The sequence below is a fragment of the Podarcis muralis genome, chromosome 2 (genome assembly GCF_964188315.1).
Source record: "Podarcis muralis chromosome 2, rPodMur119.hap1.1, whole genome shotgun sequence".
NCBI lineage: Eukaryota > Metazoa > Chordata > Lepidosauria > Squamata > Lacertidae > Podarcis > Podarcis muralis.
This window is the reverse complement of record NC_135656.1, coordinates 10,216,703-10,232,857: the sequence shown is the minus strand read 5'-3', so window position 1 is coordinate 10,232,857 and position 16,155 is coordinate 10,216,703. Positions and strand designations below refer to the sequence as shown.

The window sequence follows — 16,155 nt, the reverse complement described above, 5'->3', positions numbered from 1 at the left end:
GTGACGAGTGCAAATGCTCTTCTCTGTCGCCATGTTTATAGAATTACTCTTTCCATATATTTACATGTGTGTATATATATGTCTGCGTGTGGATATATATATATATACACACACACACTCACTCACACACACACTCATTAAAATATATTCTAACCCGAATTCATTTGGAGAGATCTGACGGAGTAGGAGTAACAGCTTTGTTTTAAGCCTATTTATTCATTTCTTTTTTAAAAAAAAACAAAACCACACACACACACACACACACACACACACACACACACACACACACGAACCAGCTAATATACGAAGGGGCGGAGACAGGGGAAGACTACAACGCTGGCGTTCATCGGGCAATGCTACTCTTTCTATTATTGCTGCTAATTTGCTTCTTGTTTCGCTTCTGGCTCTTATTTGCTTATTCAAGGGGCAACCCATATGGCCACGCTGCCACTGATTTTTCCAGTTCCCGGATTGCACCTTTAATCAAGCCAGTTCACTGGTGGGAAATGCAACGTGAATATACAATTTTTTTAAAGGCGATAAATGTGTACACACACTCACTCACAGTCTCCCTGACATACGTATGTGTGTGTATCGAAGAGGAGTTTATTTACAACCCCGGTCCCCTAGACCCGTGTTTAACTCCTAGCGGACCCTTTTCCCGAAAGCAAAAGGTGACTCCTTTTTGATACTTGCAAACTCCATCCTTTCCATGTCCATAACACCCACCTTTTCACCGTTCTAGAACCTAGATATCATCTGAATCAGTCCAAGGGACTTGTCTCCCCGGCTCCAACCCCAATCCACATTCAGTGGGACCTCAAGGGTTTGGGGCTAAAGACTTGGTCTTAACTGGGAGATAGATCGGGGTTTTCCCCCCCTTAACTATAAATAAATCAACAAACAGCCTTCCTCCCCCCGTTTTGGTTTTTAATGGGACAACTGGTCTTCTTGGTGCACTTCAAGTCTATAAAGAGAGGCTCCCGAAACTGTGACCTTTTCAAAATTAGCGGAATCTGACTTACAATAAGGATATACATTAAACACATCAGTCCACCCAAGGACCGGCAGAATTTCTTAATATTTGATCACAGACTTCGACGCCCTTTTTCAGTTTCACTTTCCCAGACGCGCATTAATATTAGTATTACAAGATGGCGATTATGGGGCCATATAGTTAGAGGAAAATAATAATTCTGGGGGGAAATCCGAGAAACCGCAAAGAATAATTTTTCCTTCTTAATACGTATAGAATAAGCGATAATATAATTATACATAGATACATGATAGAGATAGATTGGATAGATAGATAGATAGATAGATAGATAGATAGATAGATAGATAGATGATAGATAGATAGATAGATGATAGATAGACAGACAGATAGATAAGTCTGGAAGATATTAGCATTGCTGTCTGAACATGCTGCCCCATAGAAGTAAGTCATAACCTTGGGGCGAAATGGAAATTGGGGTGGAGAGATATTTCGACAGCTACCTCCTATCCTAATATCTGTCAGGCTTTACCTGCATTCCAATGGATTTTAATGGGATCGGATTGCACCCACATATAAATTTTTATTCCGCATGGCAGCTAACTTTTCTCCTCTCTCTTTTTTTGTATTTCGAAAATTTTCAGGGGTGGGGAAGGGTTGTGTGGGACGCGTTTCTCCAGTCTATGTGCGAGTGCGTGTCTGTCTGGGGCGGCGGGGGGGGGGGGCTCCCGAAACCCCACATTATAGGATGTAATCCAACCGGACGGAAGGGAAATTACTTTTTTCACTTTACAAACCGCCAATAAATTTTATAACAGGTAGTTAAAAGTTACGACGAGGAAGGAACCGTCACAACAGTGGCTCTGGAGACAATGGGCTCCCCGTTTTCTCGGGAGAAAAGGGTCCATAAAGGGAACAGGAAATTTTATCTTGCAGCAAAAGCATAACCTGTGCTGCACGTTTTCGAGTGTTGCGGAGAAAGAGGTTGGATACATTTCCTTCCCTCCCTCTCTTTTGTATCTTATTCCGCATTCCGACTCTCCTGATACTGGAGACACGTTTCACTGGTTTAGGTGCTCTGCGGATTTTACCTCGCATCGGGTTGCCAGAGGTGGAGGGGAAGCTCTTCGAACTTTTCCTAGGAGGGTGGGGACGCTAAATTAGTAACTTGAAATTGAGAGGGAATGCTAAAAGGAAGGAAGGAAGGAAGGAAGGAGAAAGCGGGAGAGAGAGAGAGAGAGAGAGAATGCGAAGAAAGATAGAGAAAGCAAAATTACTTTCCCGACTTTACCTTGGGAACTTTTTTCTTTCATTCATTCAGGTTATTCTCAACCTCTGCCTGAAAACTTAGGCCTCCAAACTTTTGGGTACGTGTATGAAATATCATTTGTGTACATTTCCAAGTGTCGAATGGAAAAGTATTCTAAACCCCACCCACCTCCAACACATATACCCCCGCCCGCTTAATGGATGCATTATCATGTAACGGCTGCTGTGATTAGAATAATAAATTAAGAGAAAATGAGCAATATGCTCCAGTGCAGCTTTTTCGTGGATTTCTATTTTTCACAAATCACAAATGGAGATTTGAAGGAATTTTGATTGGCTAATAAAAAAAAAATGCAGAATAGGATTATATTTCTTACTCCAGGCGGGTGGGTGAAACTCATTTCGGTAATATTGAAGTAATGATCATTTCCGAATCAGCCACTTTGTGAAGAGCATTATCTTCTTTCAAATTACTTCGCCTCGTAAAAATGGCCTTTTCCCTGTCTCTTTTTTGTCTCCCTTTGGAAATTATGAAGTGATTACTATATATATATATAGTAAATGCATGTCATCTAAAGATGCGACTTTGTTGTGTATTGACTATAAGCCATAATCATTTCCACCACCGCCCCACCCCAAATGTAACAGCTTTGCCTAGCAATTCCAATAATTTAACTTCTAACCCTATGATAGATAAGTATCGTTTGGGAGATTCCTTCAAATCAAACCACTTAAGAACATGGACTTAAATATGATGGATAGAGTGCAGATACAGCTCTTTTTTCTTTTCTCTTCTCTTCTTTTTCTTTTTTGTTCTCTCTCACTCTCTCCCCACCCCCACCCCACGCCCTTTTAATTCCCTTATTTTGAAATTAAGTTTTCTCGCCTCTTCTTGAATCTACTTCAAATCTCTGTAAGAGTAGTTTATCCGGCCACTTCCCCTTTGGGGACAAGAGATGGGTTGGTGCGGGTTGTGCAGAGAATGATTCTCGAAAGGGAACACTATGGACTTAGTTCAGAAGATGATAAGATGCTCCCAAGCTTTGCTTTAAAATGTGTGGATCCGCCACGCTTTAAACTTCTGTAATCCGCTATAGGAAAAGTCGCCATTATGTTAGATATTACCACGAGACAACCCAACTCAGAAGATGATAGATAGATAGATAGATAGATAGATAGATAGATAGATAGATAGATGATAGATAGATGATAGATAGATCTCGCCTTAAGGCAGGACTGGCCTTCCCTTAGTTATGATGAGCAACACAATGGACTTACCTTTCTATTCTGCAGCCTCATAAAGTCTACACAATGGCAAAGCTTTATTGTCGGTCCCTTGCAATGAGCAGGCGGAATTGATGAAGTCTGGAGAGTGTCCACTCAAGAATACGCCATTTAATAATAATAGGCGTGTACACATCTATGTCTGGGCAAGAGTGGCGACTTGGTATTGTGGGTTTGAATTCTATCAGCTGGTGCAAAAGTCTGTCTTTACTATGCATGTGTGTAGTACTGTACACAGTCAATCAAATGGTCCTCTCCCCCCTCCTAAACACACTCCTAACTAGAATTTTGAAAAGAATCATAGGCACCCTACGTTTATCACCGCGGAAACTTGCGTTATGCTATAAAGGACGGTGCTTTTATGTTTGGAGAAGATTGTTCCCCTGGACGCAACCTGCAGTCGGCTTCTAATATTATGTCAGGTTCAACAGTTCCTTGTCGCATCTAAACAAGCACCTTCGGATAATGCACTGAATATTCCTACATAGCCACTGTCTTTTCCAGAACCCTAAACACAAATATGCAACACTCCAATGAAATAATAAAAAACGTTGAAGTAGGGATTCATGGATGCGACGTAAATAGACATCACACTGTCTTTCCCCTTGTACAATTGTTTTCTGCAATGTCCAGTACGTCTCTCTCTCTCTCTCTCTCTCTCTCTCTCTCTCTCTCTCTCTCACACACACACACACACACACACACTTCAGTTATTTAAATACTTAAAGACTTCAGTGTTAGTTTTTGGAAGTTAAGAATGTTCTCAGCCTCCCAGTATCTTTTCCAGATTCAGTTTACTAAGCCAGGATATATTTCAGGAATCTTGCAATGCCTTATCTGGGGTATCAGTGTAAACAACCTGTCCATTTTCATACCAAATGCCATTGTGGGATGAAGTCCATTTCACCGCAGGCCAGATATAATAATATTCTAGGAATACCTACTCGCCCTCTCAATATTGTGTGTGTGCCTGTATATGTGTATGCACACACACACACACACACACACACACACAATCTCTCTGCATGTGTGAGTAAGAAAGAGAGAAAATAAACATGTTTGCCAGTGTTATTTTGTCAAGCAACGTGTGTTTTGCGTACATTCACACAATGGAAAAATATTCAGGGTGTTCCTCCAGTTTGCTGATTGTGCTCCTGAACAAAGTATTTCTTCTAAATAAATAAGTACCAGCTCATCGCAAAGCCCCCTTTTAATGTCTCCATTATGTCTCCTTCCAGTCGTTTCATAATGTAGATATGGACAGGGATGTGAGACACACGGATTCCTTCCAGCTATTTCCGTCTTTGCACACTTTCACACACATACACCACAAAATATTAGGTGTGAAATGGCGAACTATGACATTTTCAGTGGACAAACACTCGAAACCCCCCCTCCCATGAATGCCAGTGGAAGGAAGAGTGTCGCTGTTGATATGCTTTAAAAACGTAAGAAGCTAAAGAGAACCACTGTTATACTTTATAGCATAGCAAGAAGTAATATACTAGTAGAGGTAGGAATTTGGAGGCTAGCAACAGAACGCAAAGCTCAATTTAGGCGAAGGTGGGGAGTGAATCTTTGTAACGCGTCTGTTAGGCGGAGGGCGAGCCTCTCTATATTGAATGGGACTTACTCCCCAGTAGGTGTCTTGAGGAGTTCAGCCTAAGAGATCTTCTCGTGTGAATTCATAGCACCAGCAGTGAACTGATGGTCATGACGGAAGGAGTTTCGCCTCCTCTCTTTGTTTACCCAGTTGCTGTCTTGAGGCTAATCCTTAAGTGACACCAAGTTCCACGGATCTCCGTGGCATTCCAAGCCAACGTACTTAAGGCTCTTAACCCTAGTCTGTGAACGTGTTAACGTAACGCCTCGTTTCTTTGGAAGTGAAAAGCCTGAGTCTTGGTTTTGAACTGTTAAGTAACTTGAACGTATGAATCGTCCAGGGGCTTCTGCCAAGACCTCCTGAGTCAGTGGGTGTGGATTTAAAGAATTGGCAAACAGCTTAAGAAGCCACAATCTTTTTCTTCCCCTCAATTTTTATTGTTTATTTACGTAATGACTCACGTATACAATACAAATCCACGGTCGCCAGAATTGGATTTCTGGCAGAAATTGCTACATTCAGAGTTTTGAACACGCAGAGAACGATGGCTTACATAAAACAATGACAAGTGTTTATGTTTTTGTGAGTGTGTGTGTGTGTGTGTGTAATTCGAGCATGTTGCATTAACAGATAAGTCAAGACAAATAGATAACTATACATTCAGTGCAATTTAAGTCCTAAACTACATTATAAGCACAATAAAATAATACAATACTGTGCGTTCTTATCTAGGCAGTTTCAGTTGTTGGGAATTATTTTTTTTTCCAAGAGAAAATAAGCAGCAACATACGACAACAAAACCGCGTTACAAATACTTTCAAAGCATGACTCCTTCTATAGGTAGTGATAAGATACATTACAATGTGTTTTTTGTATTTTCCTTTTTTTTCTTTTTTCTTTTTCATTATTATTATTATTTTCTGCTACTTAGTAGCTTGCATTAGGGCAATACACAACTCCTCTTTAAAATGATTCGAACAAGTTTTTTGTTTGTTTTTTTTTAAGTATGTGTAAGCCCCCACCTTGTTGCGAATAGATGATTATTGCAGGTTTCCCATTAGGTAGTATGTTAAGAATTTCGAGCGCTCACACGAGTAATATAGTAAACAACACCCAGAGAAATCATTAGGTGGTTCCGTGTCCTTCACAGCTATCCTAAGCATGTTTCCTCAAACGTAAGTCCCACTGATTTGGCTGGGGCTTCCTTCCAAGCCAAAATGCCTAATGCTATAGCTTTTTCCTGCCAAACCGCAGGGCGTATATAGGTAGACACAACATACAGATATATTCATAGATAACTAATAAGCATGTGGTGCTGTCTTCAGGCATGTGTCAAGCCTCCATCTTCCGAGAAGAAATTGTCCTTTAGTAGCTATTGATTGACACAGCTAAAAGTTAAAAATAAGAAATGGACCTTGGCATGGAAGAGCACATAGGTAGATAGGGATGTTTGTTTGTTTTAAAGTTAAGACTAAGCATAAAGCGTTTTCATACATTCCCTCCCTCCCTCCCTTTACCTTTTATATTATTAAACTTGGGGAGGTGGTTAAACCTGGTCGAGAAGAAATGGGAGTCCTTCCTATCCCAAATAAATATATAAGATCCTTGTATTTGCTGACAAGTAGAAGAAAGCAAGGAGCAGAAGGGGGTGGGGTCACTGCTGGTGGTGGTGATGGCGAAGAGGTCCATTCGTCTGGAAATAGATAGTGCTGGGTTTAGGACCGGATCTGTAAGTCAGTCCTGTTCTATAGTAATTTCACTGGAAGCCAAACACACAAAAAAATGTTTTTGTTTTTAAAAAGTTAAAATTATTATTATTATTTTTAAAAAATGCTGCTATAAGGAAGGGGGGAACTAAGGGAAGTCCTATGACAATAAAAAGGGGGAGCTACAACTCTTTTGACAGGTAGTTACTGTTGTGTGTGAGTCTCTCCATTCTATACTCTATAAAAGCGAATGACCGTCGTAAACATCTCGATTTATCATCTGCCATAAAACGAGGACTTCAAGGAGCTGAGAGAGCTCAGTCCTTGCTTTCTTCTTTTTCCTCTTCTTCTTTTTCCTCTTCCTCGTTAGTTTCCTCCTCCGTCTTCTCCTCGTCCCTGGCTCCGGGGAGTTTATCCTTGTTGTTCTCTTTCTTCCATTTCATCCTCCTGTTCTGGAACCAGATCTTGACTTGCCTCTCTGTCAGTCCCAGGGCGTGAGAGACCTCTATACGCCGCTTCCGTGTCAAATAGGGGTTGAAGAGGAACTCCTTCTCTAGCTCCAAGGTCTGATACCGGCTGTAAGTCTGCCTGCCACTGCGCCTTCCGGGAGCTGTTGAACAGGCAACAACAACAACAACAACAACAAATAACTTGTTAGGGTCTCTTCTCTTCGCTTTGATTCTGCCTTCATGTCTCCTAATGACAACAGACCACTTCCCACCCACCCATTCCCCTCGCCACTGTCTGTCTCCCACCTCCTACAGCCCCTTCTAGCATTCCAACAGTCAAATGAAAGAAAGCATATATTGAAATAAAATTACCTTAGGAATCGGACTTCCGAGGCAGACCTCCTGCCACCCATTCCTCCCCCTCCTCCTCCCCTGTCTGTGTGCAAAATTTACTTTTGACTTCCTAGTGCAAATGCACTTAAAAAAAAAAAAATACTTCCTTGTTTCTCGGTTTTCCTTAGTAACCCTCAGGATAGGTATTCCACTACAGTTTCTTTCAGTTTTAATTTTTTGGGGGTGGGTGGGTTGGACTCTGCTGCTGCTTTCTGTGTGTCTATTTAGGCATCCATATGCATGGCTGTAGCAACATATATACAAACGTTGAAAAGGCACTCAAAGCCAACCCAGAAACAATAATTATAGTAAAATACCACAGTGTGTATATAGTGTAATCTTTTACATACGAGATTGCTGCTGTTGTTGCTGCTGCTGTTGTTGCTGTTGTTGTTTTTAAACAACAACAACCATCCCTCCCCCATTTTTTTATTATCTAGATTTTTATTAGAGGCTTGCCTGGAAGTCAGAATCGTCAATCATAACAATAACTTCTAATCTTCTGCTCCGTGTTATATGTCTGATCTGAAGCCTTTCTGAGACATCTTTACACAACTGTGTTTTAAAGAAGGGGGGTTATAGCTAAAGCTGTCCTTTAATTTCCCAGTTAAAAACAAACAAATGAACCTTCATGTGTTTTGAATTAAAAAGCCTTCTGAGCCACATTCTAAGAGGGTGAAACTTGTGCAGAGCAGAGTCTTAGAGAATTCTGTGGGCATTTTGGCACTGCTCCTTTCAGTAAAGTTACTTTTAATACAGCAATTTGTAGAGTCGTTACTGCTACTGTCACCATTATTATTGTTGTTGTTGTTGTTGTTGCTATTATTATCACCACCACCATCATCTCTAAGTGTTCTTAAGTCTTTTCCTTAAAACCAAAAATTGTGAACAAAGTTGCCCTTCAAAGTTTACACTTTAAATATTAAAGATCTCTCGAAATATTCAAATGATCTCCAGCGATATTTTATTATTATTAAAGCTCACCTTTTAGCCCAAGACGTCAAACAGTTAGGAAAAGCTATATGACATTTTTAGAGAGGGGGGGGGGACCCATCGTATTATCAACATGCTAATAACCTCGTGGGAGCTGTCTCTTACTGCTCTCCTGGAGGCAAGCTATTTTTAAAAAAGTTTTACTTTATTGTGATTTAAACCCAGAAATCACCTTATTGCCTTTTAAAGCCAGCTCCAGCCTTGTTTACCATATATATATATATATATATATATATATATATATATATATATACCCCCTCCCGAAACAGGAAGAAGAAACATTCTTGCAACCAACACCACTATTTATCTATCTGCCTTTGCCTGTCTCTCCAAAATACAGATTCCCCCCCCCGCCCTCCCCCCGTTCCCTAAAACCCTTTCTTTCTTTCTCTGCTTAAATAGAAAAGAACACATTTAAGGAGGAAGGAGAAAAAAAATGGTCCTAACCGTGAGGTCTCATCCATGGGAACATGAGACTGGGAGAAGAATTTTGATTTAAATGCCCTTGTCCCTCGCTAGAGTTACTGTTGGAAGAGGATTTACAGTCAGGATATTGTACCACGGCCGCCTCTTGCTGGGCACCATAAAGCGATTGCCTGGGTAGGGCTTCGTATCCATAGAATTTAGAAGCGTCTCCGTGGCACGCCAGGGCGCAAGGATTTTGCTGGTATCCCGAGTTGGAGATGCTGGAGGTTCCGTGGTGGAAGAACTCTTGGACGTGGTGTGAAGGGTGTTGGAAGCCGGGAGCCGTGGTGCCCGGACCGTACACGAGAGCATGGCTTCTGCTTACACTTTGTGGAAATCTGCAATCGTAGTAAGTTGGTTCCAGAGACTCGCCGCCTTTGTACTTGGAGAAAAGAGGATTTACAAAGTAGGAACTCATGGCTCTCGCATGAAAGGAAGGAAGAGACCAACCTTTTACCACCAACCACCACCAAAAAAAAAAAAAAAGTCTTTAATTCTATAAAGAGATCAGTGCTAAGGACTCTCGCTCTCGCTCTCTCTGGACTCTGCAAAGTCCTGGTTAGTGGCTGGTTGTGGCTCCTTTTTTTTTTTTTTTTTAATGCGCGCGCTCTCTCGCTCTCTCAAAGACGTTTCATAGTGCCTGAGTGGGTATGGCTGCTTATGCCTAATGCTCTTGACTTCTCTTATATCCGTCGATAGGTAGAGCTCTCTCTCAGTTTCTCTTACTTCTTCCCTTCCCTTTAACACCACAGGCAAATTCCTCAAAATCCCGGTGGTGAGGCGCTCTCTCTCTCTCTCTCTTTCTCTCTCTCTCTCTCTTTCGCTTGCTCTCACACGCGATCTGGATTCATCAATCCACCACACCAAGACAGGCTAGGAAGAAAATGACAAGGAAATCGGGGGGTTCGTGGGGTGACGGGGAGGTGAAATAATCAGCCCTCAGAAGGAGGATAGGGGGAAGAGAGAAAGCACACACACGCACACACATACACCCTCATATCTAGTGAATGGAGCAGGGTTATGAAAGGTGCGCAGTAATACCCTTAGGTGCTCCTTCTGTCTCTCCCCCCCCCCCATGCTACGGAGCCTCTTCACTTATCTGAGCAAATACATGCGCCAGCGAGGTCAATTTAGGTTACTTCAACAGGTAATAGGTATAAAACGCCAACCCGGATCAATTTTGGGGGGATGGGCAGAAATAAACACCGGGTAGCTTCAGGAGGCCTTATTATGATGACAATCAAGGGGGAACCCCCCTCCAAAACTCAACCCCCTCCCCAACTCTAGCAATGGAACTGTCCTTATTTATGTGTCTGTCACTCTTAGGGGGTGTTATGATTAGCGGGGGGGGGGAGAGCAAACCCCTCTTTTAAAACACAGAGAGACTGAGGGAAAGAACATGGGGAGCCTAGAGTATCTTAGCTGGCTATGAATGCCCTTTCTATGTATTTTTTTTGTGTGTGTGTGCTTTTTAAACAAATAAAGATTGTAGAAATAATATGCTTATATTTTCTTTTTGTCTTTGGACCAATGGTTGAATCTTCCCATCTGCAAAATAACTGGAAGGCGTCATTTGAAGGAAATAAGTATCCCCTGCCCACAGGAAATGTCTCGTCCAAGTAGTTGGGGAGTGGGGCGGAGGGAGACAGAAGGTCCACAGGATATGAAGGTTTCCTGGGGTTTTTTTTCCTAGTGTGGCAGAATGTAGGATCTATCTACCCACCCCCGTCGCTTTTACCAAACGGTGGGTAATTGTTCGCATGTCTTATGCATGTAGTCGTATGTAGTATCCATGTATTGCAAACATCTCTCCTGCCCCCCCCCCTTATACTTTCTCCACTCCAGAGTGACCATTGGCTGAATACTTTCCGTTGGGAGGCTGCACATTCTTTTTTACGACTGCATTAAAGAACCCAGGCTATTAAACAGAAGCATAAAGCCAGCAGCTTTCCCCTTCTTCTAAACTTTGCAAATTAATATTTCCTGGGCTGGTTTCTTTCTTTGCGAGGCTGGCGGAGCGGGGGGGGGGAGCTTCTTAAATAAGACAAGACTCAGGCACACTTCTATAAATTAGCTGTTCCCATGGCCCTTTCATAAACTCATCAGCAATCCCCTTCTCCCCTCTCAAAATCTCTGACTGGGTTTCTTCTTTCTCCCTCCCCCTCCCTTTCCCCAGAAAATGGCAAGTAAATGAATTTCAGAGGGTGGAGAAAACCAGAATTGAGGAAATCCCAACTGTTCTAATGCGTACAAAACCGTAAAACACTCTTGGAAACAAATCCATGGACATATTTTGCCTCCCCCACCTTTGTTAACTTATATAGCCTTACTTCTTGCTTTCCTTTGTCTAATTTCAAAACAAAAGTCTGTTCGCCAGGTTGTAATTTCTCCCCTCTCCCAACAAAGGCTTCCTATGAGGAGGGCAAGACTTAACCAAGGCTTACCAAATAAAATAAATAGATTCTTTCTTTCTTTCCAACACAAGTAACAACTGAATGGGTTAGACCTTAGCTTAATTGGCAGATACGGCTCAGAGTCAATAGGATTCTTGCTCAAGGACGGTGATCAATATTGCTTTCGAGTTTTAAAATTCCAGTGGCCAAACCTTCCCCTTATTGAAATGTGTTCAGTGTCAGGACATGTAAATTCAGGTTTTACCGTAAATGTTCTTGAACATTTTTAAACAGCTGATGGGAAGGCAGAAAGTTGGTGAAATGTTTTCCAACATCATCCACCATGCAGATCATTTTTTAAAAAAAAATTAAGAAGAATTAAAAAATAGCATTTGCAACTGAACCAGGGCATAAAGGAAGAAAATAGAGATGTTTGTGATGTTCTGAGAGTTAACAGAGGAAAATGCAGAGAAGAGATCGATAATCTTCACGTTGAAAAGTATTTTGATACAATTCCGCTAGATACAGTTCTTTTATTGGAAGAAAATCATCATTTTGTCATATAAGATGCATAGAAAACGCCAAGCTTCTTGTTCATGGTCGAGTTTTACATGTATATGTGTGTGTGTGCGTGCGAAGTACAATATTTCATAACTAGCGTGGTATAACCGATTGTGTTGTCCCTTGTGGTTCTTACCTTTATTTTCAAAACGTACTGTTCTTATTCCATACACAAAGCTTTTGCTACTTAAAATGTGATCGCTTTTCTTAATTCAACTGTATCTTGACTTTAATAAAGAAAAACACATAAAATAGATTTTTCTGGCAGAGGATTGATATATTTGACAAGCTGTCGATGAACTGAATATTCCTTTTCTCACTGCATATATGTATTGCGTCTATGATTGTGGAGAGCTATGCAAATCCATTTTCAACATTTATTTTATCTAAAAGGTTCAGTTAAATAAGAAAAAGCGTGTTTCTGCTCCAACTCAGAATTGACATTATTTTGCAAACCATAGCCGGGAGTCTCAGGTGAGAGGCGTTGTATATACTTATTTCTTGAGGTCTGTTTTTCTTACAATCTCTGAGAGGCCTAAAGGTGCGAACTGCAGGCTTTGTAAGTAAATCAGCTAATCGCTTCTAAGATTGAGCAACAGCGCCATCTTGCGCCAGCTCTCCCCAAGGCACGCGTCTTCAAAACATAACCTTTCAGTTACAAAAAAAACCAAAAACAAAACAGAAATGGAGAAAGATCTCCCATCATCAATCACCGCGCTCTTTTTACAACCCCCCATTCCCCTCCAGTACATGCATCCACTTATGTCCAAAAGGAAACAAAAACGAAACAAAATCTGATTTTACATAATGTGGGGTGAATAAAAACATATCGAATGTGATGATCAAGATCTGCATCCATCATTCAGTCAATAAAGGACCGAAATCAGATTTTGGTGATTATATATATAATCGTGTGTGTGTGTGTTGTAATAATGGCAGGACGTTTCCCCATTTTTCATGTTTCCCCCTCCCTCCAGAAACCCTAAAAATACCCATCACCATAACAACGACAACAGTGCACACACATGCGCGTGCACATGGACACACAGTCCGTACGCAAGCAAAATGCAGCAGTTTCTATCATCTCTCCTGCTAACCTCCCCCACCTCACGCCGCTCCCTGTTTTAAAAGGCAACCCCCCCGCATGCCCCCTATCTCTCCTTCCTCTGCCAAGGAAAGGGGGGGGGCTATAATGGGGGCGTATGTGTGTGTGCGCGCCTGTTGTTTGTTGCTGGTAGACAAAACATTCCAATAATCCGGTTTCAAAGAGAAGAGCACCCACCTTATTTAAACCATAAAACAATTAAGGCCAGACGTCTAGCCGGTTCTGTGGTCCTGTTTTGTTCAATTCTATTCAGTGCACCCAGCAGTGAGACAAACAGAGCTGTAAAACTGGCATTTTTGGGCTGCGGAAATGTACCTATGGGTTGCTTTCAAAGCTGCTGTATCCTGTCCTTTTTGTGTCGACTACAAAGGAGACGTTTTTTAAGCTGAAGATGAGAGCCCTTTCTGTTTCACACACATATACATTACAGGATAGATAGATAGATAGATAGATAGATAGATAGATAGATAGATAGATAGATGATAGACAGAGTGTGCATAAACACAAAAATATGAAGAATTCACAGAGAAGAAGGCATCTGCAGGAAAAAGGTGGTGTTGCTGGAATCTTGTCTTTGTTTAGAAAATAATGCGCTAACCACGCCTGGCGAAGCGATTCCTTTGGACTGGAAGCCTGGACAGAATTTGAAACACAAGTGAACGATTTTATCTTCTCCACTGCTAAGGCTACAATCCTATGCACTTTTACTTGAGAGCAAGCGCCATTGTGTTCAGTGGGAGCTGACTTTTGAGTAAACTTGCAAAGAGCAGGACTCTATCTGACTCTGAAATGTGTGTGTGTGTGTGTGTGTGTGTGTGTGTGTGTGTGTTTACACACATACATATATCACACACAAACACACACACACACACACACACACACACCAAGCATCATCCTGGATTTTTGGCAGAAGACTTGCACATGAACTATAACTGTATTCTTCCATTAAAACCGCACACAAAGCAAGTCAGAAGAAAGCAATGGGAGGCGGGGAGGGGGAGAGAGGAGAACAACAGTCTTATGGAGACAAAGGAAGCATAACTTACATTCTTTTCGTCCCCATTAGCTCCAATGGGAGTTCAGCCCTGCTGAAGTCTGTCAGGGTAGGGGTGGGGTGAGGGAGGGAGAGGTGGGAGAGGGAGAGAGAAAGGTGAAAGGGACTGCATCTTTAGTAATCTTGAAAATGAGGTCTGGTGGAACTGGAAGGTTCTACAGGCATGGTGAAGGATCAAAGTTAATAAAACGGCCTCTCGGTGGGCCGCAAGTCTGTCACCGAGGTGGTGGTAGACAGAAAGAGAGAGAGAAATGAAGAGAGAGAGAGAGATTATGGAGATTGTTTCCTTTTTGTTCTCCCTCACCACAGACGCACAAATCTAAAAACAATTGCCATAGCAGTTATCGTTATTATTATCATGATTACTGCTCGGGAAGTTTAAAAAGTGGGGAAATAATAAACGGTCATCACTGGGTGGAAGGTTGGCTTTTAGCAATGTTCTTGCTGATCGTAAATGTCTGCCCCCACCCCACCCCACACCCCCGGCTGTACCTTGAAGAACATCAGCGGATGAAGGCTAAAACAGATTTTGTTAGCGATTCTCTTCCGCCAATCAGGTGTGTGCGTGTGTGTGTGTGTGTGTGTGTGTGTAAAAGCTCCTTTCGCCTTCGTAAGCAAGCAAATAAATAAATAAATAAATAAAGCCACAAACCGGTATCTAATGAAAGAAGCTTTGCGAAAGAAATGTTTTATGACATCAGCGGGTATAATGGCTTCCAGATTTGTATTTATTTATTTATTCGTTCGTTCGTTCCTTGAGAAGGTTGGATCCGGCTGGGCAAACCCCAAGCCGCGATTTCCCTACCCGGCCTTCCTCCCCCAACGATCTGTTTATCATTAGAAAGATTAAAACAGTGCTGGACTCATTTCATTAAAGAAAGGGACCTCATAACAAGTTGTTATGCTGAGACATCTCCTGCCTCCTCATTTGTTATCCCTTGGTCTTTCATTTAGCAAGCTTTGGAAAGGACCTTCGGAAACATCCATTCGTAGGGAAGGATAAAATGGACCCTTAAAAAAAAAAAAAGGAAAACGAAAATCCCTTGCCTCCCCCCCGCCCCCATCCCCCTCGTGTCACTTAACTCGTCCTTACGCAGTGCAAACAATCTGATTTTTTAACACTCACAGATTTGCCTTCTGCTAGCCTGTGGAAGTGAAGGAAAGCGTTTTGTCCAGAAACTTGTTTCTTTACAGAGGGGCTGGAAGGAGAATCTTCCAGTCCTCAACTGGACTTCCTTAATCCCTTAAAAAACAAAAAAAAACAAGCAAAGGGGGGGGAAAACTTCTTTTGGCGTAAACTATTACCATCTCCTAATTCCCATCCTTTCACCATCTGCACTAATGCGAACAAACCATTGACTGTTGTTTTCTTGATACATTACACCCGAAAGTAATAGGATGACTGGGCCCCCAAGCAACACAGTAACGTATTTTTGGCACTTAATTGATAATCCCAAAGAGTTCTAATAGTCTTGTCTCGGATAGATAACAAAAGGTAAGACTGTTGCATGAGCAAATGCTGCTCACACGTATTTAATCTCGTACATATAGTTCGATTGCCCGAGGCCATAAATTAGTACAATTAATTACCCTAGACTAAAATGTGCAGTACACACTCACCCTTACCCAAATGTCTCTTTTTATGAGCCTACCACTATATAGACATACAGATATAGATATATGGAATTGGGGGGCGGGAGGGAAGAGAGAGAGAGAGAAAGAGATGGGGGGGGGGAGTATGTTGTGAGCGGAAGCTCTATTATTTTACTATCCTATCGGACTTCCTGAAAGAGGGCATTTTCCCAACAGTTTTCTCTCTTTCTCTAAGAGACTGTTAATTCCAGGGGCGTATTTTCCGAAGTTATGTCTTTGAGAATCCAAAGCAA

The 16,155-nt window shown here is 41.8% G+C and overlaps 1 protein-coding gene across 1 annotated transcript; it reads right to left on the bottom strand.

Moving 5' to 3' along the window:
- Positions 1-5,563: 5,563 nt before the first annotated feature.
- HOXC8 (homeobox C8) lies at positions 5,564-14,250 on the bottom strand. The gene is made up of 2 exons (XM_028721606.2): positions 9,139-14,250; positions 5,564-7,466 (listed from the first exon to the last, which is right to left on the bottom strand). The coding sequence occupies exons 1-2, from the start codon at positions 9,572-9,574 to the stop codon at positions 7,174-7,176; spliced, it is 729 nt and encodes a 242-aa protein (XP_028577439.1). The 5' UTR covers positions 9,575-14,250; the 3' UTR covers positions 5,564-7,173.
- Between the last annotated feature and the right edge of the window lie 1,905 nt (positions 14,251-16,155).